This window comes from Hypanus sabinus, unplaced genomic scaffold, assembly GCF_030144855.1.
Source record: "Hypanus sabinus isolate sHypSab1 unplaced genomic scaffold, sHypSab1.hap1 scaffold_276, whole genome shotgun sequence".
NCBI lineage: Eukaryota > Metazoa > Chordata > Chondrichthyes > Myliobatiformes > Dasyatidae > Hypanus > Hypanus sabinus.
In genome coordinates, this window is record NW_026780896.1 from 280,645 (window position 1) to 308,553 (window position 27,909).

Sequence of the window (27,909 nt, forward strand, 5' to 3'; positions counted from 1 at the left end):
TTCAACCATGTCTTCCGTTGTGGCTTCCAAGTCTATAATTCTCTTTCCATTTTTTCCTGTCTTTTTATCATTTTATCAAACATAATCTCCATATTTATCTTTTTTTTATTTCTTTTAATGCGTTTAATTTTTTTCTAATTTACGCATTATTTGCATCAAAGTTTTTTCTATATTTCCAGAAAAACTTTTACCTCCATCTTCGTCTGATTTATCCAGAGAATCTGAATCAGCCGCAGATTCACTTTCACTTCCGGTTTCAATCGGTACTGGGATTTGTAGTTCTGGTTGCTCGCGTTTGCGCATGCTCCTTCCTTCGCGTTTGCGCAGTTCTTGTTGGTCTTTTTCTTTGAAATGGTCAATGTTGCCGCAGTTTCCTGTTCTGTATCACCGCAGGTGAAATGTACCTGAGCCCCGGTTCTCTGGCAGCAGCGGGCCTTGATTCAGTTCCAACTTGCGTTGTCTTCACGCTAGTAGTTTTCTTCATCTTCTGTTTGTGAGACACAGTTGAAACAATCCGGAGTAGTTTATAAGTAACTTTTAGAATGTATTTACTAACTTTTCTTCACGTAAACATTAATTTACTGATTCTTTACGGGAGAGCTGGTTTCCCGCGTCTCGATCCTACGTCATCACGTGTCCCCCCCTCCCCCGGACTGTGTTTTGTTGTGATCTTTAGGTTCCAGAGAGAAAGTTACCACCCAGTATGGTGTTGAAATTTCTTTAATGCTCCTAATTATTTTTCTTCACAGGTCCGGGCTCAGTGATCACCGAGCTCCTGGCAAGTTGTAACGATTCCCAGCTGCTGCAGTTGACGGATATCTACCGGGTCAGGCTGGAGCAGGCGATGGAAGGAGGGGTGTCCGGAGTGAGCCTGGCGTTAATGGCCAAGAATCAGTTCAGTGTACAGGAACATCGGGTGAGTGGGAGAGAGAATGAGTTTGAATTTTTGCAAATCACAGGACTGATGGGTGCCGGAACTCTGACTCATCAGATATTATATTAGATAAAGGAACAACTGGGAAATAAATACTGTACATACAATCCCAGACATGTGAATCTGAACCAGTGATAGAAAGGGGTGAAAAGACCCCGCGGACTGGTGGGTGGCTGCTCAATGTTCAGAGTGAGTTGAGTTGTGTGGGCTTACAGTATTAAATTGAAATATTACAGGAAGTTTTGGTTTGGGAAGAACGTGCAGCGTGATGGCAGGATGACAGTGAGAACTGGGACATCATCTGTGGGTGTTACAAGAGCTTGAATATGTTCTGTTCTGGGTGGAGATGATAGTGTTACAATCTGTAACTGCAAACGGTGTGGATCGGGGAATACGGCCATGTTGTAATGTGTAATCACTGAATAAACCTCCACTGGAAAAGGCAAAGGAAAGGCATCAGGTGTCAGCCGGTAATCCGCTGTCATGTTGGATACTGGCGGACTGAGGAGATGAATCACATCATATTTTCTGAAACTTCTCTGCAACTCGCTCTGTTATTAAAGCCCTCCTGTTTTCTTTCTTCGTCTGTGATCGTTATTTTCTGATTTCTGTTTTACACGGTCAAATCCGGTGAGGAATTATTTCTGGATTTGGAGCCACGTCAATGAAGCGGTGACAGACCAGCCAGGACCTCATTGACTGGTGGACCAGGTTCACGGTGAATGTCCCTCCGTGTGCTCTGCACTCGGAATGTACAGTCCATGTCCAGACAGGATCAGCACCCGTCCGGGTGACTGCTCAGTGTGATCCCGTTACTGAGCACATCATTTACTTCTCATTCTCTGTGTGAATCTGTCAGTCCCCAATATGTTCACTGTTACTCTTCACAGAAAATCACTGATCTCGCTGATAAGGGAGAGCGGGCGGACAGTTCTAAACTCCTCCTGAGCCTGGTGATGGAGAAAGGCTCCAGCGCCCAGAGGGTGATGTGGGAAACCTTTGTGAAAATGCGGATTGGTGTCCCAGAGTTGGACAAAATACTGAAGGAAATACAGGAATATGGTGAGATAGTATCAGAGATTAATTCAAATTCAGATTGAATTTGGTACATGTTACAATTTGACAAAAATTATTTCCTCAATTTGTTGATATTTAAACAGGTTGTGATCCTTCCCATCGACCAATTCCCGCTCAACTTTTACTAAAGGTTCTCAGTGAGCTGAAAGGTAAGTGAACGTGCATTGAACATTGAAGAGTATAACACAGGAACAGGCCATTAGGCAACCTGGTCCACCAGTCAATGAGGTCCTGGCTGGTCTGTCACCGCTTCATTGACGTGGCTCCAAATCCAGAAATAATTCCTCACCGGATTTGACCGTGTAAAACAGAAATCAGAAAATAACGATCACAGCCAAAACAGCCAAGAAATAAATCAAACACAGCCAAACTCTAATCTCTCCTTCCATCATCATGTCCATCTGCCTCCATCTTCCTTACATCAATGTGCCTGTCCAAACGTCTCTTAGAAGTCTCTAACAATTTGTCTCTACCACCTTACCAGGCAGTGTGTTCCAGGCATCCACGACTCTCTGATTTTAAAAAAAAAGTACCCCTCACATCCCCCTTAATACAACCCCCGCTCACCTTCACTGCACGCCCTCTAGTAACAGATATTTCAAACCCAGGAGACTGATTCTCTCTGCCCACTCTATCTAAGTCTCATAATTTCGGATAGTTCTCAGAGCTCCCTCAATGTCTGATGATCCAGAGAAAACATTCCAATTTTATCCAGCCTCTCATGATAGCACATGCCCTCTGAACCGGCAGCATCCTGGTAAACCTCTTCTGCCCCCTCTCTAAAGCCTCAACATCCCTCCGGTGGTGGGGCAATTGGAACGGTACGCAATGGCCCAGATGAGGCTGAAGCAAATTTCATTAAGTTGAAACTTGACCTCTGTTTCCACCAACGGTTGTAATTTGCGTCGGGCGGTTCAGTTGTTGAGCCAACAGGATCTGACCAGGTAAATGTTGGCACTGTGACAGAGAACACAGTGAGATACAGGGAAACGTGTTTGCTAGAGGGAGAGTTTTCAAAGGACATTTTGAGGAAAGAGGCAGAGAGCTGGCGAGTTTGAGGAAGGTGGTCACACCGCTCTGGGGCCTGCAACTACAGATCCCCACCAGAGTCTGAGTGGAGAAGGGGTGATCTGGAGATGGGGTGAAAAAAAATATATTTCTTCACACCAATAAGTCAAAATCTTCTCTTGCCAGGCACTGCCCCCTCCTGAACAGACTCATCCTGAAGCATTTTCTAAACTCCCCCAGTTCCCGCAGATTATCTTTTCTTAGATTTGGGCGTCCACTGAAGTTCCAGTCACAGAATAGTAATAATAGCATCACTTTAATTAGAAAAGCAGGGAACATCCCAACTGGTCTGTTCAACCACAGAGCAGCAGATGAACCCGCTGTGTTCACATCTGCACTCCCTAGTGCAAACACTGCTGCAGTGTTAGAGAGGGTGAGACTGGGGGACATATTCCTCAGCTCAGTCCACAGAAGCTGAAATTCCTGTCTGCCGGTGTTGTGTGATGGACACTGTGGATTGGTGAGACATGGGAATTAGGACAGGGAAACCGAGGGTTCTAGGATCGCGGCAAGGAAGGTGCAGAGGACTGGAAATATCTATAGATAATATTGCAATTAGTTAAATTGTGACCGTCTGGATGGGAAGCTCACCACATCCATAAGCCCATCATGTCCGTGAAAATGGAGCCCGGGCCAGTGCAAGGGCTCGAGATTGTAAGTCATCATCATCACAGACTGAGTTGGATTACTCAACTGCATATTTACAGAGGAGAGAGCGTAGGAAAGACAAACAATCACAAAACTTATTAATATTGCATCAGACCATGTCTTATCTGATTATTCGAAGCTCTCAACAGAAATATAAGGAATCTCGGCCAGAACCTTGGTTTAGGGTCTCTGATTTACAGGAACAAATCCCAAAGATGATAATTTAAACTCGGGACCAGAGATAATAGACAATAGACAATAGACAACAGGTGCAGAAGTAGACCATTCGGCCCCTCGAGTCTGCACCGCCATTCTGTGATCATTACCCAGTCCCTGCCTTGTCCCCATATCCCTTGATTCCCCTATCCATCAGGTATCTATCTAGCTGCTTCTTGAAAGCATCCAGAGAATTGGTCTCCACCGTCTTCCGAGGCAGTGCATTCCACACCTCCACAACTCGCTGGGAGAAGAAGTTCTTCCTCAACTCTGTTTTAAATAACTGACCTGTTATTCTCAATCCATGCCCTCTGGTACTGGACCCTCCCAACATCTGGAACATATTTCCTGCCTCAATCCTATCAAATCCTTTAATTATCTTAAACGTTTCAATCAGATCCCCTCTCAATCTCCTCAATTCCAGTGTGTACAAGCCCAATCTCTCCAATCTCTCTGCGCAAGACAGCCCTGCCATCCCAGGAATCAACCTAGTGAATCTAGGCTGCACTTCCTCAATTGCCAGGATGTCCTTCCTTAAACCTGGAGACCAAAACTGTACACAATATTCCAGGTGTGGTCTCACCAGGGCCCTGTACAAAAGCAAAAGGACATCCTTGCTCTTGTACTCAATTCCCCTTGTAATAAAGGCCAATATTCCATTTGCCCTCTTCACTGCCTGTTGCACCTGCTCATTCACCTTCATTGGCTGATGAACTAGGACTCCTAAGTCTCTTTGCATTTCTCCCTTACCTAACTCTACACCGTTCACACAATACTCTGCCCTTTTGTTCCTGCTTCCAAAGTGGATAACTTCACATTTATTCACATTGAATGACATCTGCCAAGTATCTGCCCACTCACCCAGCCTATCCAAGTCTCCCTGTATTCTCCTAACGTCCTCTTCGCATGTCACACTGCCACCCAGTTTAGTATCGTCAGCAAACTTGCTGATATAGTTTTCAATGCCCTCATCTAAATCGTTGACATAAATCGTAAAGACCTGTGGTCCCAATACAGAGCCCTGTGGTACCCCACTAGTCACCTCCAGCCAGTCCGAGAAACACCCATTCACTGCTACCCTTTGCTTTCTATCTGCCAACCAGTTTTCTATCCATGTTGAAACCCTGCCCCCAATGCCATGAGCTCTGATTTTACTCACCAATCTCCTACGTGGCACCTTATCGAATGCCTTCTGAAAATCTAGGTACACAACATCCACTGGCTTACCCTCGTCTAACATCCTTGTTACACCCTCAAAAAACTCCAACAGATTAGTCAAGCATGATTTGCCCTTGGTAATCCAATCAGGAAATTTACAGACTACTCATGCCTCTGTCACTTCTGTCAATGCTGTTCCAGTCCACATCTGCTCAATGAAACCCCACACTTTCCCAGCAACATGGATTTGGTAAATCACTACAAACTTGTTCATCACTATTCCTCATGTTGTTTGCCAAGGGAACAGACACAGCAGTGAAATTCTCACACCCTTTTCTGAATATGAAGCAGAAACACTCCCCGATTATTGAAGAACATCATTTCTACCACTATCACAATCTCTAAAGTAAATATGTCCACAATCAATGTTTTCCTACGCTCCCTATCACAACCGAGTACATTGAATGGAGACCCCACACTCACCTCACAGGGTCCTGACACACTGTGAGACCCCACACACACCTGACAGGGTCCTGACACCCTGTGAGACCCCACACACCCCTGACAGGGTCCAGACACACTGTGAGACCCCGCACACACCTGACAGTGTCCTGACACACTGTGAGACTCCACACACCCCTGACAGGGTCCTGACACACTGTGAGACCCCGCACACCCCTGACAGGGTCCTGACTCACTTTGAGACCCCACACTCACCTGACAGGGTCCTGACACCCTGTGAGACCCCACACACCCCTGACAGGGTCCTGACACACTGTGAGACCCCACACACCCCTGACAGGGCCCTGACACACTGTGTAACCCCACACACACCTGACAGGGTCCTGACACACTGTGAGATGAGAAAATCTGTAGAATCGGGAATTCTAAACACCACACACAAAATGCTTGAGGAACTCAGCTACCAGACATCAGCTATGGGAAAGAGTAAAGAGTCGACGTTTTGCGAAGGATCTCGGCCCGTAACTGTACACACATTTCCATGGTTGCTGCGTGAACTGTTGAATTCTTACAGCAGCTTGTGTATGTCTCTACTCACGTTTGGATTTATAACATCCAATGTATCAAATATTTCTTTACACCCCTAACTCCACGTGACACCACTTTCAATCACTTAAAATCCATGGGGTCATATCCATGTTCCTCAGTTCACTACTCACTGCCCTGTCTTTCGCTGTGAAATTCCTTCTCTGATCTGTCCTTCCAAATTGTAACACTTCTGTGTGTCTATTTCCGATTCTGTTTGGCGACGTGCTGCACAGAATCCCCGTCTTTAGGCTCCAGAGATAAATTTGTGGTCCATTAGGTGTTCGATAATGTCTTTAATTTTCCCCATTTTCCTTCACAGATCTGAGAGTGATCACCGAGCTCCTGGCAAGCTGGGACGATTCCCAGCTGCTGCAGCTGACGGACTTCTACCGGGACAGGCTGGAGCAGGCGATGGAAGGTGGGGTGCACGGAGTGAGCCTGGCGTTAACGGCCGAGAATCAGTTCAGCAGAGAGGAACATCGGGTGAGTGAGAGGGAGAATGGGTTTGAATTTTCACACATCACAGGACTGATGGGTGTCGGGACTCTCACTCATTGGATAATAGAGCATAAAAACAAATCAGAAATAAACAAATTCTTAAAAATGTGAATCTCAAGCGATGATTGAAAAAGTTGTAAATACCCCTGCTGGTGGCTCAATGTTCAGAGCGAGGTGAGTAGGCAACATTTCTATGATGTTGCAATAAACGAGTTTAAATGGAAGTACGGCAGGAATCTTTATTTTGGGAAGAGTGTACAGAGTGACGGCAGGATTCAGTGAGAACCGGGGCATTACGACTGGATGCCACAGGAGCTCGAGTGTGTTCTGTTCTGGGTGGAGATCATTCTGTTACAATCTGTAATTGCAAACAGTGTGAATCGGGGAATACTGCCATGTTGTAATGTGTAATCACCGAACAAACCTCCACTGGAAAAGGCAAAGGAAAGGCATCAGGTGTCAGCTGGTAATCCGCTGTCATGTTGGACACTGGCGGACTGAGGAGATGAATCACATCATCTTTTCTGCAACTTCCCAGGGACTGTTCACGCTGATACAAAAACCCTCCTGACTTCTTTCTTCATCTGTGATCGTTATTTTCTGATTTTGTTTTACACGGTCAAATCCGGTGAGGAAATATTTATGGATTTGGAGCCACGTCAATGAAGCGGGTACAGACCAGCCAGGATCTCATTGACTGGTGGACCAGGTTCACGGTGAATGTCCCTCCGTGTGTTCTGCACTCAGAATGTACAGTCCATGTCCAGACAGGATCAGCACCCGTCCGGGTGACTGCTCAGTGTGATCCCGTTACAGAGCACATCATTTACTTCTCACTCTCTGTGTGAATCTGTCAGTCCCCAATATGTTCACCGTTACTCTTCACAGAAAATCTCTGATCTCGCTGATAAGGGAGAGCAGGCGGACAGTTCTAAACTCTTCCTGAGCCTGGTGATGGAGAAAGGCTCCCGCGCCCCGAGGGTGATGTGGGAAACCTTTGTGAAAATGCGGATTGGTGTCCCAAAGCTGGACAGAATACTGAAGGAAATACAGATATATGGTGAGATAGTATCAGAGATTAATTTAAATTTGTATTGAATACAGCACACTTTAAAATGTTACAAAAATGATTTCCCTCAATTTGTTGATATTTAAACAGGTTGTGATCCTTCCCATCGACCAATTCCCGCTCAACTTTTACTAAAGGTTCTCAGTGAGCTGAAAGGTAAGTGAACGTGCATTGAACACTGAAGAGTATAACACAGGAACAGGCCATTAGGCAAATAATATTGTGCTGAATCAGCTAAGAAATAAATCAAACAAACCTGAAGACTAATCTCTCCTTCCTTCACCATGTCCACATGCTTCCATCTTCCTTACATCCACGTGACTGTCCAAAAGTCCTTTAAAAGCTTCTAATAATTTGCCTCGACCACCTTACCAGGCAGTGCATTCCAGGCAGCCACGATTGTCTAATTTAAAAAATAAGCTGACTTTCACATCCCCCTTCATTCTACACCCTCTCACCTTCAATATGTTCCCTCTGGTAATAGACATTTCAACTGTGGGAAACGGATTCTCTCTGTCCACTCTATCCAAGCCTCTCGTAATCTTGTGAACCTGTGTCAGAGCTCCTCTCAGCCTCCGATGAACCAGAGGAAACAAGCTAATTTCATCCAGCCTCTCATGATAGCACATGCCCTCTAAACCAGGCAGGATCCCGGTAAATCTCTTCTGCTCCCTCTCTAAAGCCTCAACATCCCTCCGGTAGTGGGGTGATCGGAACGGTACGCAATGACCCAGATGAGGCTGAAGCAAATTTCATTAAGTTGAAACTTGACCTCTGTTTCCACCAACGGTTGTAATTTGCGTCGGGCGGTTCAGTTGATGAGCCAACAGGATCTGACCAGGTAAATGTTGACACTGTGACAGAGAACACAGTGAGACGCAGGGAAACGTGTTTGCTAGCGGGAGAGTTTTCACAAGACATTTTGAGGAAAGAGGCAGAGAGCTGGCGAGTTTGAGGAAAGTGGTCACACCGCTCTGGGGCCTGCAACTACAGATCCCCACCGGAGTCTGAGTGGAGAAGGGGCGATCTGGAGAATGGAAAAATAATCTTATATTTCTTCACACCAAAAAGTCAAAACCTTCTGTTGCCAGGCACTGCCCCTCCCTGAACAGCCTCATCCTGAACCATTTTCTAAACTCCCCCAGTTCCCGCAGATGATCTTTTCTTAGAGTTGGGCGTCACTGAAGTTCCAGTCACAGAATAGTAATAATAACATCACTTTAATTAGAAAAGCAGGTAACATCCCAACTGGTCTGTTCAACCACAGAGCAGCTCTTACCAGAAATACAAGGAATCTCGGCCAGAACCCGGGTTCAGTCTCTCTCATTTACAATAACAAATCCCAAAGATGATAATTTAAATATGGGAGCAGAGATAGACGAATCAGGAAGTTTACAAACTACTCACGTTTCTGGGACCTCTGTAAATATTGCTCCAGTCCACACCCGGTCAATGAAACCCCTCAGTGTCCCTGAACACGGGTTTAGTAAATCGCTACAAGCTTGATCATCATTGTCCTTCATCCAGTTTGCAGAGGGAACAGACAAGACAGAGAAATTCCCAAACCCATTTCTGAATATGAAACTGATACACTCCCTGATTATTGAAGAACATCATTTCTGCCACTGTCACATTCTCGAAAGTGAATATCCAGGATCAGTGTTTTCCTACATTCCCTATCACAGCCCAACACATTGAATAGTCACCCCCCACACTACTGACAGGGTCCTGTCGCACCGTGAGACCCCAGACACGCCTGGCAGTGTCCTGACACACCATGAGACCACACACAACTCTGAGAGGCTCCTGAAACACTTTGAGACACCACACACCCCTGACAGGGTCCTGACAAACAGTGAGACACCACACACCCCTGACTGGGTCCTAACGCACTGTGAGACCCCACACAACCCTGACAGGGTCCTGACACACTTAGAGATGCCAAACACCTGTGGCAGGTTTACGATACACTGTAAGACGCCACAGTCCCCTAACAGGGTCCTGACACACTGTGAGACCCCACACACCCCTAACAGGGTCTTGTCACACTGTGAGACCCCACACACCCCTGTCCAGGTCCCGACACACTGTGAGACAGCACATAACTCTGAAGGGTCCGGATACACTGTGAGACCCAACACACACCTCCAAGGATACAGTTACATTGTGAGATCCCACACCCCTGACAGGGTCCTGACACACTTTGAGACCCCACACACCCCTGACAGGGTCCTGACACACTGTGAGACCCCACACACCCCTGTCCAGGTCCTGACACACTGTGAGACAGCAGATAACTCTGAAGGGTCCTGATACACTGTGAGACAGCAGATAATTCTGAAGTGTCCTGATACACTGTGAGACCCCAGACACACCTGACAGGATACAGTCACATTCTGAGACCCCACACACCTGACAGCGTCCTGACTCAGTGCGAGACCCCACACACCCCTGACAGGGTCCTGACACACTGTGAGATCCCACACATCTCTGACAGGGTCCTGACACACTGTGAGACCCCACACATTGCTGACAGGGTCCCGACCAACTGTGAGACCACACACACCCCTGAAAGGGTCCTGACACACTGTGAGACCTCACACACCCCTGAAAGGGTCAAGACCCACTGTGAAACCCCACACACCCCTGACAGGGTCCTGTCTCACTGTGAGACCCCCGCATTCCCTGGCATGGTCCTGACACACTGTGAAACCCCACACATCCCTGACAGGGTCCTGACACACTGTGAGACCCCACACATTCCTGACAGGGTCACGACCGACTGTGAGACCCCACTCACCCCTGACAGGGTCCCGACCGACTGTGAGACCCCACACACCCCTGACAACGTCCTGACACACTGTGAGACCCCACACACCCATGACAGGGTCCTGACACACTGTGAGACACCACACACCCCTGACAGGGTGCTGACACACTGTAAGACCCCACACAATCCTGACAGTGTCCTGACACACTGTGAGACAGCAGATAACTCTGAAGGGTCCTGATACACTGTGAGACAGCAGATAATTCTGAAGTGTCCTGATGCACTTTGAGACCCCAGACACACCTGACAGGATACAGTCACATTCTGAGACCCCACACACCTGACAACGTCCGGACTTAGTGCGAGACCCCACACACCCCTCACAGGGGCCTGACACACTGTGAGATCCCACACATCTCTGACAGGGTCCTGACACACTGTGAGACCCCACACATTGCTGACAGGGTCCCGACCAACTGTGAGACCACTCACACCCCGGACAGGGTCTGACACACTGTGAGACCTCACACACCCCTGACAGGATCCTGACACACTGTGAGACCTTACACACCCCTGAAAGGGTCCTGACACACTGTGAGACACCACACACCCCTGACAGGGTCCTGACACACTGTGAGACACCACACACCCCTGACAGGGTCCTGACACACTGTGAGACACCACTCTCCTGACAGGGTCCTGACACACTGTGAGACCCCACACACCCCTGACAGGGTCCTGACACACTGTGAGACCCCACACACCCCTAACAGGGTCCTGACACACTGTGAGACCTCACACACCCCTGAAAGGGTCAAGACCCACTGTGAAACCCCACACACCCCTGACAGGGTCCTGTCTCACTGTGAGACCCCCGCATTCCCTGGCATGGTCCTGACACACTGTGAAACCCCACACATCCCTGACAGGGTCCTGACACACTGTGAGACCCCACACATTCCTGACAGGGTCCCGACCGACTGTGAGACCCCACACACCCCTGACAACGTCCTGACACACTGTGAGACCCCACACACCCATGACAGGGTCCTGACACACTGTGAGACACCACACACCCCTGACAGGGTGCTGACACACTGTAAGACCCCACACAATCCTGACAGTGTCCTGACACACTGTGAGACAGCAGATAACTCTGAAGGGTCCTGATACACTGTGAGACAGCAGATAATTCTGAAGTGTCCTGATGCACTTTGAGACCCCAGACACACCTGACAGGATACAGTCACATTCTGAGACCCCACACACCTGACAACGTCCGGACTTAGTGCGAGACCCCACACACCCCTCACAGGGGCCTGACACACTGTGAGATCCCACACATCTCTGACAGGGTCCTGACACACTGTGAGACCCCACACATTGCTGACAGGGTCCCGACCAACTGTGAGACCACTCACACCCCGGACAGGGTCTGACACACTGTGAGACCTCACACACCCCTGACAGGATCCTGACACACTGTGAGACCTTACACACCCCTGAAAGGGTCCTGACACACTGTGAGACACCACACACCCCTGACAGGGTCCTGACACACTGTGAGACACCACACACCCCTGACAGGGTCCTGACACACTGTGAGACACCACTCCCCTGACAGGGTCCTGACACACTGTGAGACCCCACACACCCCTAACAGGGTCCTGACACACTGTGAGACCCCACACACCCCTGACAGGGTCCTGACACACTGTGAGACCCCAAACACCCCTGACAGGATCCTGACTCACTGTGAGACCCCAAACACCCCTGTCAGGGTCCTGACACACTGTGAGACAACACACACCCCTGACCGGTTCTGGATACACCACGAGATCCCACACCCACCTGATAGGGTCCTAATACATTAGAATTTAGAAGGATGCGACCGGATCTGATTGCATTATTTAAGATTTTAAAGGGATTGGACACGCTAGATCAGGAAACATGTTCCCGAGTCCAAAACAAGAGGCCACAGCTAACAATAAGGGGTAGTTCATTTAGAACGGAATTCAGGAAAACCTTTTCACCAAGAGAGTTATGGATTTAGGGAATGCTCTGCTTCCGAACGCAGTGGAGACCAGTTCTCCGGATGGTTTCAAGAAAGAGTTAGATAGAGTTGTTAAAGATTGCGGAGTCAAGGGATATGGTGAGAAGGCAGGAACGGGGTAATGATTGTGGATGATCAGCCATGAATTGCCTACACCTGCACCTATTGTCTATTATCAATTGACAAACCGTGAGACACCACACACTCCTGGCAGGATCCTGACAGGATGTGAGACCCCATACTCCTAACCGGATACTGACACCCACCAAGACCCCTCACACTCCTAAACAAGTGAGAAGCCACACCTGTTTTAGATTCCTGACACACACTGAGACTCCACACAACCCTGACAGGGTCCTGACACACTGTGAGACCCCACACACTCCTGGCAGGATCCTGACAGGATGTGAGACCCCATACTCCAAACCGGATACTGACACCCACTAAGACCCCTCACACTCCTAAACAAGTGAGAAGCCACACCTGTTTTAGGTTCCTGACACACACTGAGACGCCACACACCCCTGACAGGATCCTGACACACTGTGAGACCCCACACACCCCTGACAGGGTCCTGAACCACTGTGAGACCCCACTCACCCCTGACAGGGTCCTGACACACTGTGAGACACCACACACCCCTGACAGGGTCCTGACACACTGTGAGACCCCAGACACCCCTGACAGGATCCTGACACACTGTGAGACGTCACACACCCCTGACAGGGTCTTGACACACTGTGAGACGTCACACACCCCTGACAGGGTCTTGACACACTGTGAGATCCCACACGTCTATGATAGGGTCCTGAAACACTGTGAGACCCCACACACCTCTGTCAGGGTCCTGTCACACTGTGAGACCCCACCCACCCCTGACGGGGTCCTGACGCACGGTTAGACCCCACACACCCCTGACAGGGTCTTATCACACTGTGAGACCCCACACACCTCTGTCAGGGTCCTGTCACATTCTGAGACCACACGGTCCTCACAGGGTCTTCGAGATGCCACACACCCGTGGCAGGTTTACGATACACTGCAAGATGCCACATTCCCCTAACAGGGTCCTGACACACAGTGAGATGCCACACAACGCTGACAGCGTCCTGACACACTGTGAGATCCCACACGTCTCTGACAGAGTCCTGACACACTACGCGATCCCACACGTCACTGACAGGGTCCTGACACACTGTGATGCCCCACAAACTCATTTTAGGTTCCTGACACACTGTGAGACCCCACACACCCCTGACAGGGTCCTGACGCACTGTTAGACCCCACACACCCCTGACAGGGTCCTGACACACTGTGAGACACCACACATTCCTGACAGGGTCCCGACCGACTGTGAGACCCCACACTCCTCTGACAGGGTCCTGACACACTGTGATACCCCACAAACTCATTTTAGGTTCCTGACACACAGAGAGAAGCCACATACGCCTACCAGGGTCCAGACGCACTGTGAGACCCCACACACCACTGACACGGTCCTGACATACTGTGAGACACCACACATTCCTGACAGGGTCCCGACCGACTGTGAGACCCCACACACCCCTGACAGTGTCCCGACATACTGTGAGACTCCACACACCCCTGACAGGGTCCTGACACACTGTGAGACCCCACACACCCCTGACAGGATCCTGACACACTGTGAGACCCCACACACCCCTGACAGGGTCTTGACACACTGTGAGATCCCACACGTCTATGACAGGGTCCTGAAACACTGTGAGACCCCACACACCCCTGACAGGGTCTGACACACTGTGAGACTCCACACACCCCTGACAGGGTCCAGACACATTCTGAGACCCCACACACCTGACAGCGTTCTGACTCCGTCCGAGACCCGCACACCCCTGACAGGGTCCTGACACACTGTGAGACCCCACACACCCCGGACAGGGTCTGACACACTGTGAGACCCCACACAACCCTGACAGGGTCCTGACACACTGTGAGACCCCACACACCACTGACAGGGTCCTGACACACTGTGAGACCCCCGCATTCCCTGGCATGGTCCTGTCACACTGTGAGACCCCACACATCCCTGACAGGGTCCGGACGCACTGTGAGACTCCACACACCCCTGACAGTATCCTGACACACTGTGAGACCCCACACACCACTGACAGGGTCCTGACACACTGTGAGACCCCCGCATTCCCTGGCATGGTCCTGTCACACTGTGAGACCCCACACATCCCTGACAGGGTCCGGACGCACTGTGAGACTCCACACACCCCTGACAGTATCCTGACACACTGTGAGACACCACAGACTCCTGGGAGGATCCTGACAGGATGTGAGACCCCATACTCCTAACCGGATACTGACACCCACTAAGACCCCTCACACTCCTAAACAAGTGAGAAGCCACACCTGTTTTAGGTTCCTGAAAAACAGTGAGACGCCACACAACCCTGACATGGTCCTGACACACTGTGAGACACCACACACCCCTGACAGGGTCCTGACACTCTGTGAGACCCCACACACCCCTGAAAGGGTTGAGACCCACTGTGAAACCCCACACACCACTGAAAGGGCCCTGTCACACTGTGAGATCCCATACACTCTTGACAGTGCCCTGACACACTGTGAGACCTCACACACCCCTGACAGTGTCCTGACACACTGTGAGACCTCACACACATCTGACAGGGTCCTGACACACTGTGAGACCTCACACACCCCTGACAGGGTCCTGATACACTGTGAGATCCCACACGTCTATGACAGGGTCCTGACACATTGTGCTGCCCCACAAACTCATTTTAGGTTCCTGGCACACAGTTAGAAGCCACATACGCCTACCAGGGTCCGGACACACTATGAGATCCCACACACCCGTGACAGGGTCCTGACACACTGTGAGACCCCACACACCACTGACAGTGTCCTGACACAGTGTGAGACCCAACACACCCCTGACAGGGTCCTGACACACTGTGAGACCCCACACACCCCTGACAGGGTCCTGACACACTGTGAGACCCCACACACCCCTGACAGTGTCCTGACACACTGTGAGACCCCACACACCCCTGACAGGGTGCTGACACACTGTGAGACCCCACACACCACTGACTGTGTCCTGACATACTGTGAGACCCCACACACCCCTGACAGTGTCCTGACTCACTGTGAGACCCCACACACCCCTGACAGTGTCCTGACACACTGTGAGACACCACACACCCCTGAAAGGGTCCGGACACACTGTAAGACCCCACACAATCCTGACAGTGTCCTGACACATTCTGAGACCCTACACACCTGACAGCGTTCTGACTCCGTCCGAGACCCGCACACCCCTGACAGGGTCCTGACACTCTGTGAGACCCCACACATCCCTGACAGTATCATGACACACTGTGAGACCCCAAACACCCCTGACAGGGTCCTGACACACTGTGAGACCCCACGCACCCCTGACAGGATCCTGACACACTGTGAGACACCTCACACCCCTGACAGGGTCCTGACACACTGTGAGACACCACACACCCCTGACAGGGTCCTGACACACTGTGAGACCCCACACACCCCTGACAGGGTCCTGACACACTGTGAGACCCCACACACCCCTGACAGGGTCCTGACACACTGTGAGACCCCACACACCCCTGACAGGATCCTGACACACTGTGAGACACCACACACCCCTGACAGTATCATGACACACTGTGAGACCCCAAACACCCCTGACAGGGTCCTGACACACTGTGAGACCCCACGCACCCCTGACAGGATCCTGACACACTGTGAGACACCTCACACCCCTGACAGGGTCCTGACACACTGTGAGACACCACACACCCCTGACAGGGTCCTGACACACTGTGAGACCCCACACACCCCTGACAGGGTCCTGACACACTGTGAGACCCCACACACCCCTGACAGGGTCCTGACACACTGTGAGACCCCACACACCCCTGACAGGATCCTGACACACTGTGAGACACCACACACCCCTGACAGGGTCCTGACACACTGTGAGACCCCACACACCCCTGACAGGGTCCTGACACACTCTGAGACCCCACATACACCTGACAGGGTCCTGACACACTGTGAGACACCACACACCCCTGACAGTGTCCTGACACACAGTGAGACCCCACACACCCCTAACAGGGTCCTGACACACTGTGAGACACCACACTCCCCTGACAGGTTCTTGATACACCACGAGATCCCACACCCACCTGATAGGGTCCTAATACACTAGAATTTAGAAGGATGCGACCGGATCTGATTGCAATATATAAGATTTTAAAGGGATTGGTCACGCTAGATCAGGAAACATGTTCCCGAATCCAGAACAAGAGGCCACAGCTAACAATAAGGGGTAGGTCATTTAGAACGGAATTCAGGAAAAACTTTTCACCCAGAGAGTTGTGGATCTATGCAATGCTCTGCTTCGGAAGGCAGTGGAGACCAATTCTCTGGATGCTTTCAAGAAAGAGTTACATAGAGCTCTTAAAGATTGCGGAGTCAAGGGATATGGGGAGAAGGCAGGAACGGGGTAATGATTGTGGATGATCGGCCATGATCACATTGAATGGCGGTGCTGGCTCAAAAGGCTGAATTGCCTGCACCTGCACCTATTGTCTATTATCAATTGACAAACCCTGAGACCCCACACTCCTGCCAGGATCCTGACAAACTGTGAGACACCACACATGCCTGACAGGGTCCTGAAACACTGAGACCCCACACACCGCTGGTACTGTCCTGACAGGATGTGAGACCACACACTCCTAACCGGATACTGACACATGCTGAGACCCCTCACAACCCTAAACAGGTTGACACACTACAAGACTCCACATATTTCTGACAGGGTCCTGACACACAGTGAAACACCATACATGCCGGTTAGGGCGCTGACAACCTTTACGACCCCACCCGCCCTTGACAGTGTCCTGATACATGTGGGTCCCCACACACCCCTGACAATGTCCTGACACACTGTGAGACCCCACAAACCCCTGACAGGGTCCTGACACACTGTGAGACTCCACACACCCCTGACAGGGTCCTGACACACTGTGAGACCCCACACACCCCTGACAGGGTCCTGACACACTGTGAGACTTCACACACCCCTGACAGGGTCCGGACACACTGTACGACCCCACACAATCCTGACAGTGTCCTGACACACTGTGAGACAGCAGATAACTCTGAACGGTCCTGATACACTGTGAGACAGCAGATAATTCTGAAGTGTCCTGATACACTGTGAGACCCCAGACACACCTGACAGGATACAGTCACATTCTGAGACCCCACACACCTGACAGCGTCCTGACTCAGTGCGAGACCCCACACACCCCTGACAGGGTCCTGACACACTGTGAGATCCCACACGTCTCTGACAGGGTCCTGACAGACTGTGAGACCCCACACACCCCTGACAGTATCCTGACACACTGTTACACTCCACACACCCTTGTCAGGAGCCTGACACACTGTGAGATCCCACACGTCTCTGACAGGGTCCTGACACACTGTCAGACTCCACACACGCTTGTCAGGAGCCTGACACACTGTGAGATCCCACACGTCACTGACAGGCTCCTGACACACCGTGATGCCCCACAAACTCATTTTAGGTTCCTGACACACAGTGCGAGGCCACGCACGCCTGCCAGGGTCCGGAAGCACTGTGAGATCCCACACACCCCTGGCCGTGTCGTGACACACTGTGAGACACCACACACACCAGACAGGGTCCTGACACACTGTGAGACCCCACACACCCCTGACAAGGTCCTGTCACATTGTGAGACCACACGGTCCTCATAGGGTCTTAGAGATGCCACACACCCGTGGCAGGTTTACGATTCACTGTAAGATGCCACAGTCCCCTAACAGGGTCCTGACACACAGTGATATGCCACACACCCCTGACAGGGTCCTGAACCACTATGAGACCCCACACACCACTGACAGGGTCCTGACACACTGTGAGACCTCACACACCCCTGACAGTGTCCTGACACACTGTGAGACCTCACACATCTCTGACAGGGTCCTGGCCCACTGTGAGACCCCACACACACCTGACAGGGTCCTGACACACTGTGAGTCACCACACACACCTGACAGGGTCCTGACACACTGTGAGACACCACACACCCCCGACAGGGTCCTGACACACTGTGAGACACCACATACCAGTGAGAGGGCCCTGTCACACTGTGAGACCGCACACACTCTTGACAGTGTCTTGACACACTGTGAGATCCCACACGTCTCTGACAGGGTCCTGACACACTGTGCGATCCCACACGTCACTGACAGGGTCCTGACACACTGTGATGCCCCACAAACTCATTTTAGGTTCCTGACACACACTGAGAAGCCACACACGCCTGCCAGGGTCTGGAGGCACTGTGAGTTCCCACACACACCTGGCAGTGTCCTGACATACAGTGAGACCCCACACACCCCTGACATGGTCCCGACATACTGTGACACCCCACACACCTCTGACAGGGTCCTGACACACTGTGCTGCCCCACAAACTCATTTTAGTTTCCTGACACACTGTGAGACGCCACACACATCTGCCAGGGTCCTGACACCCTGTGAGACCCCCACATTCCCTGGCATGGTCCTGACACACGGTGAGACCTCACACATCCCTGGCAGGGTCCAGACATACTGTGAGACTCCACACAGCCCTGACAGATTCCTGACACACTGTGAGACCTCACACACCCTTGTCAGGAGCCTGACACACTGTGAGATCCCACACGTCTCTGACAGGGTCCTGACACACTGTGAGACCCCACACACACCTGAAAGGGTCCTGACACACTGTGAGATCCCACACGTCTCTGACAGGGTCCTGACACACAGTGATGCCCCACAAACTCATTTTAGGTTCCCGACACACAGTGCGAGGCCACGCACGCCTGCCAGGGTCCGGATGCACTGTGAGATCCCACACACCCCTGGCCGTGTCTTGACACACTGTGAGACACCACACACCACTGACATTGTCCTGACTCACTGTGAGACACTGCACACACCTGACAGGGTCCAGACACACTGTGAGACCTCACACACCCTTGTCAGGAGCCTGACACACTGTGAGACACCACACACCACTGACATTGTCCTGACTCACTGTGAGATCCCACACACCCCTGGCCGTGTCTTGACACACTGTCAGACACCACACAACCCTGACAGTGTCCTGACGCACTGTGAGACCCCACAAACTCATTTTAGGTTCCTGACACACAGTGAGAAGCCACATACGCCTACCAGGGTCCTGTCACACTGTGAGACCCCACACACCACTGACACGGTCCTGACATACTGTGAGACACCACACACACCTGACAGGGTCCCGACATACTGTGACACCCCGCACACCTCTGATAGGGTCCTGACACACTGTGATGCCCCTACAAACTCATTACAGGTTCCTGACACACTGTGAGACGCCACACACATCTGCCAGGGTCCTGACGCTCTGTGAGACCCCCGCATTCCCTGGCATGGTCCTGACACACGGTGAGACCTCACACATCACTGACAGGGTCCAGACACACTGTGAAACTCCACACACCCCTGACAGGGTCCAGACACACTGTGACACTCCACACACCCCTGACAGAGTCCTGACACACTGTGAGACCCCACACACCCCTGACAGGGTCCTGACACACTTTGATGCCCCAGAAACTCATTTTAGGTTCCTGACACACAGTTAGAAGCCACACACGCCTGCCAGGGTCCGGACGCACTGTGAGACCCCACACACCCCTGGCCGTGTCCTAACATACTGTGAGACACCACACTCCCCTGACAGGATCCTGACACACTGTGAGACACCACACACCCCTGACCGGTTCTTGATACACCACGAGATCCCACACCCACCTGATAGGGTCCTAATACACTAGAATTTAGAAGGATGCAACCGGATCCGATTGCAATATATAAGATTTTAAAGGGATTGGACACGCTAGATCAGGAAACATGTTCCCGAGTCCAGAACAAGAGGCCACAGCTAACAATAAGGGGTAGTTCATTTAGAACGGAATTCAGGAAAAACTTTTCACCCAGAGAGTTATGGATCTATGGAATGCTCTGCTTCCGAACGCAGTGGAGACCAATTCTCCGGATGGTTTCAGGAAAGAGTTAGTTCGAGTTGTTAAAGATTGTGGAGTTAAGGGATATGGTGAGAAGGCAGGAACGGGGTAATGATTGTGGATGATCAGCCATGAATTGCCTACTCCTGCACCTATTGTCGATTATCAATTGACAAACTGTGAGACACCACACACTCCTGGCAGGATCCTGACAGGATGTGAGACCCCATACTCCTAAACGGATACTGACACCCACTAAGACCCCTCACACTCCTAAACAAGTGAGAAGCCACACCTGTTTTAGGTTCCTGACACACACTGAGACGCCACACAACCCTGACATGGTCCTGACACACTGTGAGACCCCACACACCTCTGACAGGGTCCTGACACACTGTGAGACCTCACACACCACCGACAGGGTCCTGTCACACTGTGAGACCCCACACACCCCTGACAGGGTCCTGACACATTGTGAGACTCCACACACCCCTGACAGGGTCCTGGCACACTGTGAGACCCCACACACCCCTGACAGGATCCTGACACACTGTGAGACCCCACACACCTGTGACATGTTCCTGACACACTGTGAGACACCACATATCCCTGACATTGTCCTGACGCACTGTGAGACCCCACTCATCCCTGACAGGGTCCTGACACACTGTGAGACTCCACACACCCCTAGCAGGTTCCTGACACTCTCTGAGACCCCACACACCCCTGACAGGTTCCTGACACACACTGAGACCCCACACAAACCTGACAGGGTCCTGGCACACTGTGAGACCCCACACACCTCTGACAGGATCCTGACACACTGTGAGACCCCACACACCCCTGACAGGGTCCTGACACACTGTGAGACTCCACACTCTCCTGACAGGATCCTGACACACTGTGAGACCCCACACACCTCTGACAGGATCCTGACACACTGTGAGACTCCACACACCCCTGACAGGGTCCTGACACACTGTGAGACCCCATACACCCCTGACAGGGTCCTGATACACTGTGGGACCCCACACACCCCTGACAGGATCCTGACACACTGTGAGACCCCACACACCCCTGACAGGGTCCTGACACACTGTGCTCTCCCCATACATCCCTGGCAGAGGCCGGACACAGTGCAGAACCCCACACACCCCGACAGGTTTCGAACACAGTTTGAGATCCCACGCACCCACAGTTCATGTTCTGATCAGCAAATCTGCTGCTTTGTATTTTGATTCAGTGATGGTGGGAGGGGAGGGTGAGCTGTGATTCCCCGACCTGTTCCTTTGACAGAATGCCCAACACCTTCTTCTCTATCTCCATACGCCACATCAACACAAGGGATTAAAAGATACTTCCTCAGGAGCAAAGATATCTGTGGCAGTAGTGAGATGTTGTCCAGTACGGGACAGTTGGGGGTCAGTAAACTACCAGGGAAATACTCACCTTCACAGCACAGTTAATGTGGAAATGTGATGATCTGGTGTTTATCTGGAACAGGCCTCTCTGTCCAGTCAGAGGTCTGTTAATCAAATTTACTTTACTGTACGAACAACCATTGATGAATCCATCAATGCAACAGCTCTGAGCTAACTCTTGTGTGCTTAAATACTGAGTTCTGAGCTGAGGCATCTAACAGTTTGTCCACTGTCTGTCCCCATGGAAGGTGTTCAACAGAAACACAAGGAGACTCTGTGGGAACAAACTGAAACACTGAGAGTGAACACGATCCTGATGAGGGAGAAGGTGAAGGTTTTCCAGCTGGTTGATCGATACGCTGAGCTCACGGTCATTTCCACTGTTCGAGATCGGACACTGGTGGAACATGAGCTGCTGGCAAGAGGCAGAGACCACGAGGAGTGGAGAGAAAAACATCTCTGCGGAGAGCTGGAGAAACTCCAGATGGATCAGTTGTTCCAGAGCAGCTTTTCCCAAACTAACTCCAAATCTGGGAGTTCGGCAGCAGTGGCTGGAGTCCCAGGGATCGGGAAAACAACAATGGTACAAAAGATTGTTTACGACTGGGCCACGGGGAAAATATACCAACAGTTCCAGTTTGTCTTCAGTTTCAAATTCCGCGATTTAAACACCATTAACTGTAGAATAAACCTGAAGGAACTGATTCTGGATCAGTATCCTTACTTTGGGAATATCCTGAGAGAGGTCTGGAAGAACCCGGAGGGATTGCTGTTTATATTTGATGGTTTGGATGAATTCAATGACCAAATTAATTTTTCTGACAGTCGGAGAGACACGGAAACTCGGTACACATGCACAGATCCTGAATACAAGTGCAAGGTGTCTGACATTGTGTACAGTTTAATCCAGCACAAGCTGCTCCCAGGGTGTTCAGTGCTGGTGACCACCCGCCCCACTGCGTTACATTTATTGGAAAAGGCGGATATCAGTGTCTGGGCTGAAATCCTGGGATTTGTTGGTGAGGAACAGAAGGAATATTTCATCAGACATTTTGAAGATCAGACGGTGGCGGCAGCTGTTTTCAAACACGTGGAAGAGAACGAGATCCTGTACACCATGAGCTACAACCCCTCCTACTGCTGGATCCTCGCTCTGGCACTGGGCCCCTTCTTCACACAAAGCGTCAGGGACCCACAGCGAGTTCCCAAGACCATCACCCAACTGTACTCCTACTATATTTACAACATCCTGAAAAACCACGGCCGTGAAATTGAGAACCCACGTGATGTGTTACTCAGGGTTGGTCGGATGGCCTTCAAAGGAGTGTCCGAGAGGAAGATTGTGTTTACAGATGGAGATTTGATCAACTACAATCTGCAGCCTTCCCAGTTCCTGTCCGGGTTCCTGATGGAGCTTTTGGAGAGAGAGGATTCTGCCCGAAGCGTGGTGTACACATTCCCACACCTCACCATCCAAGAGTTTGTAGCTGCACTCGCACAATTCCTGAATCCACATCCCGGAGATATCCTGAAATTCCTCACTGAAGTCCACAGCACGACAGATGGGCGATTTGAGGTATTTCTCCGTTTTGTTGCTGGTCTCTCCTCCCCAATGACAGCTCGGGGCCTGGAGGAGTTTCTGGGTCCATTTTCTCATCAAACAACCTGCCGGGTGATTGACTGGATGATGGAGGAGGTTAAACGCCAGAGTGGAAACACATGGAGTGAAGCTGGTAAAAGGAGCCTCCTGAACACATTGCACTACCTGTTTGAGTCTCAGAATCGTGGACTGGCTCAGGCCGCACTGGGATCTGTGGAAAGGTTTTCACTCAGTGGAATGACACTGACCCCGATTGACTGCGCGGTCCTGTCTCATGTCATCGGACTCTGTGATACAATAAAACAGCTCGACCTGGAGAACTGCCACATTCAGTATGAGGGAATACAGCGGCTGGGACCCGGGCTGCACAAGTGCCAGGAGTTGAGGTAACTTGATTTGTCTCTCACTCTGATCCGTGAAACTGTTCCATTGTGTTGTTTCAATGTAAAGGAATTTCAGTAAATTTGTAGTAAATCAGATTGTGAAGAATTGTGACAAATGCCCAGGGGATCAGTCAGTAATTCCCCAAGGACGGGAGGGTTCTGTGGTTCCTTGTGAAGGGATGTTGGAGACTTCATCAGATCAGTGAACAACGGCCATTGGTTGAATGGTAGTAAATCACAGGAATGGCCGTGTTTCTCGCTGTCTGTGACACGTCCATTGACAATGTTCCTTCTCACTGTTACTGACACCCAGACCAAGACTGACTGCCACAGAGGCTTCGGAGCTTTACAACCTCTTCCCGGTGAGGGACAAGAGAGGGTTAGCGGATTGTCCCAGCGAGATAGAAACAACTAGCTGTGTGAGATTGTCCTCCTCCTGCCCTTCTCTGTGTCACCATCACTCCACTGTCTGACTTCGCTCACAGACCCCATGTGGGCATCTCCTCTCCCGATTTCACACTACCCCTCCAGTTCGATTAACTTTTGCATACCTTCCTCTATTTGTCTTACTTTGGTATCTCCGTCCCGTATTCCTTCTTCTTGAGGAGTCTCTCTTCGCTATCATCCACTTCCTGCGGTATCTCTCTTCCCCATGCTGCTGCGTCCTCTGGAAGCTCCTTTCCCAGCTACATTCCTCCTGTGGGGTATCCTATCCCATTAGTTTTCCCCATGTGGGAGGTTCTTCCGTCAGCTCCCATGGACAATTTCCTGGACTCAACTCCTTCTAACTGATCCTTCTCTTCCGACCATCTCAAGTCTTCCTCACCTTGGGACTTTGTTCCACTCTCCGGCCTTGCTCCTTACGATGCTCTCCTGTCAGTACCACTTTGAACCATCTGGGAAAGGGACAGATTATGTGGAGTTTACAGGGTCACACCGACAGACTAAATTACTGACATTGTGTGAAATCCCTGGAGCTGGGCAGTGAGGGACATTGAAAGTGATGGGAACTCCGATCAGTGATTTACTGAATGGTTTAATGTTTCCTGAAATATCCGAGTGAGAGAAATTCTCTCAGACCCATGGTTTGAATTACTTTGTTCATCAAATTTTCTGTTTATGTTCAGACTTGGGGAGAATAAGCTGGGAGATTCGGGAGTGAAACTGGTGTCTGAGTCTCTGAGGAACCCGGAGTGTAAAATACAGAAACTGAGGTAAGTACCAGACTGAGGGAGATTGTGTTTACAGTCACTGGGTGTCTGACACTGAACATTAATGTGATCAGTAATTGTGTTACTGATAAACACTGGGGATTTGTACTGTCTCCTGTCTCTCTGTGTCCTTCACCCTCACTCTCTCTCATCTCCAGGCTGAGGAGTGTCGGTCTCACAGATTCTGGTGCCGAGGATCTCGTCTCCGCTCTTAGTACAAAACCATCACTGAAGGAGCTGAACCTCGTATCAAACTCACTCACAGACCAATCTATCCCTGCTCTCCGCCGCCTCGTTCTGACACTTCCAAATCTGACGGGCATCTGGTGAGTGTTTGTGTTAATGTTCAATGTGATAAAATATCAGCGCATCCGCGGGTTTTCTGGTGATATTTGACTGTGAATGTTGTTGAGACATTAACCCCGGTCCCCTGTTACTGACACTGTTGTGTAATCAGTTTATTTCACCCTTATTCTCCCATCTGTTTCAGGCTGGGGCGGAATCGATTCAGCGAGACCGGGGAGAAAGAACTGAGATCACTGCAGGAACCCAGACCCCGACTGGGAGTGATGCTGTGAACAACCCAGCTCGAAGGATGTGGACATTCCACGGCCTCACCTTTAACGGCTGTCCTCCCCTTTAATGACCGCGCTTTAGGTTTAACTCCCAACGGTGCTAAGAGATCCCGGCCCAGCCGAGCGCTCTCTGACGTCAGAGGTGATCCCTTAGCCACGTGTCTACGTCTCCTGTCCAGAACTTCTGGCCGCCGAATGTCCGTGTGCAGGTTATCCTGGGGGATTCTAAGGAATTACACAGACAGGAAGAACCCAGGGCGGGGCTCAGTCTGTGACACCAGTGTCCCGGGGTGAGATTATCCGGCCGAGAGAATCCCTTTGCTCACTGCGCTGAGCCCCGTGGCGGCGTGGTCGATGAAATGATGTTAAATTGGCAAAGACCTCGTTTGCGACGCTGAGTCGGCAGCGATTTCGGACACTGCCCCAATGTGAGATTTTATAATCATCGGTTCTCAGGGGCAGGGTGACGGTGAGAAATGGGACTAATTATTCAACCTGTCACTGGTTGTCGACAATCTGTGAATTTTGTGTGACTGTGAGTGAGTCGTGAGCAGCTTATATATTTCCGCATTTTTTCAGGTCACAGAATGTTTAGTTTGTATTTGTGGTGATGAATCAATAAACTGCTGTAACATTCTGTCCTGGTGTCGGACTTGACATTTATTTGAGGAGAAACAGTGAATTGAGTTTCCCGCTGCCCTGTGCACCTTGTGCAATGCAACAGCGCTCCAGAGCTCCTTACACAGGCGCAGCGGCGTCTCACATCCAGACTCAGGAATGTCGGTCTCACAAACACTGGCACTCAAGAGCTTGTCCTCCGGCCACACTCCTGCCCACCCTGCGCTGTCTTCGCTGCTCCTCCCGGGCTCTGCTCACTGCCCCTCCGGCGATCTCCTCGTTACCCCGCCTGCTCTATCCGCGCCTCCCCACAACCGCTGTCCATGCCCCGCCCCCTCGCACGCTGTCCTTGAACACAGCACCCGTGCCCTCTCCTCCAGCGTGCTTAAAATGTCCCCGCACACTGTCTTTGCCCTCCGACACCTGCGCACTCCACTTAAAACGAGCAAAGACTTTTGAACATCCGAACTGTGCCCACTATCTTCCCGAATAGGAAGACAAACTCCCAGCGATAAAGACAAGGTGAGCCTCCCACCGCGCTGTTCCCATCGCACATGACCAGGGTCAAGCACTGGTAGAAGTTCCCTCTGTAGCGTCACATGACAACCTCGCAGGGTCAGATGAGGACTGGAACTTCCTCCACATGATCCAATCGCAAAATTACGCGTCAGGCACAGAGTGAAATCCCCTCCTAATCGTCCCATCACACCCGGTCGGGATCAGCAACAGAGTGAAGCTCTCTGCGCACAGTTTCATAACAGACTTCTGGGTTCGGATACACCGTGAAGTTCCCTTCACAACGTCCCGTCCACACACTCCCGTGGTCGCACAGATTGACATTCCATCCACAGGGTTCAATTACGCCGTTCCGGGCCCAGGCACAGAGAAATATCTTAAAGTCAGATATATTAGCTGGGCATTAGAGTTAAAAGATGTTACAGAAAAATCTCATCGTGTTCATCTTGGAACTGGGGTACAAGAAGCATCCAGCCCCACACCCCCCGAGCCCCGCCACAAGCACTCACGAGATAGATGTTAGTGGGGGAGACTGCAGAGACGGGGACAGGGAAGCAGTGAAGATGTTGCACTGACGGGGAGAGGCGTGGAGAAGTGAAGGAATTGCAGACTCAGAGAGGGATTTAAGGAAAGAATGGGCCACGGAGAGGTCGAGGAACGCAAGGGAAAGAGGATGCACGAAGATCGGGAGGGATGGTGGAGGACAAGGAGACTGGCAGAGGCGTAAAGGTGTATCTTAGATCTATAGCGGTTTGCAATCTCATTCAAATTCTTGGGTCAAGATTTACTAAAAATTATCTCGTGAGTGCTTGTGGCAAGGGTAGGGGGCTTGGGGCTGGATGCTCCTTGTACCCCAGTTCCAAGCTGAACACGATGTGGATAATTTCGTAATAACGGGACCCC

General features: G+C 50.9%; 1 protein-coding gene across 6 annotated transcripts in view; it reads left to right on the forward strand.

The window, feature by feature from the left end:
- The window catches only part of LOC132388188 (NACHT, LRR and PYD domains-containing protein 3-like), a 56,168-nt gene extending 29,659 nt beyond the window's left edge, over positions 1-26,509 (forward strand). For 4 of the 6 annotated variants that reach the window (XM_059960544.1, XM_059960543.1, XM_059960545.1 and 1 more), the window contains 10 exons: positions 750-916; positions 1,825-1,996; positions 2,095-2,160; positions 6,471-6,634; positions 7,538-7,709; positions 7,809-7,874; positions 22,352-24,089; positions 25,214-25,300; positions 25,456-25,623; positions 25,788-26,509. In XM_059960544.1, coding sequence (XP_059816527.1) covers positions 750-916; positions 1,825-1,996; positions 2,095-2,160; positions 6,471-6,634; positions 7,538-7,709; positions 7,809-7,874; positions 22,352-24,089; positions 25,214-25,300; positions 25,456-25,623; positions 25,788-25,875 — 2,888 coding nt within the window. In that variant the 3' untranslated portion in view covers positions 25,876-26,509. Of the gene's footprint in view, positions 1-443; positions 531-749; positions 917-1,824; positions 1,997-2,094; positions 2,161-6,470; positions 6,635-7,537; positions 7,710-7,808; positions 7,875-22,351; positions 24,090-25,213; positions 25,301-25,455; positions 25,624-25,787 lie in introns of those variants that run through there. The other 2 variants (XM_059960546.1, XM_059960542.1) reach the window with 2 other exon arrangements.
- The last annotated feature ends 1,400 nt before the right edge of the window (positions 26,510-27,909 follow it).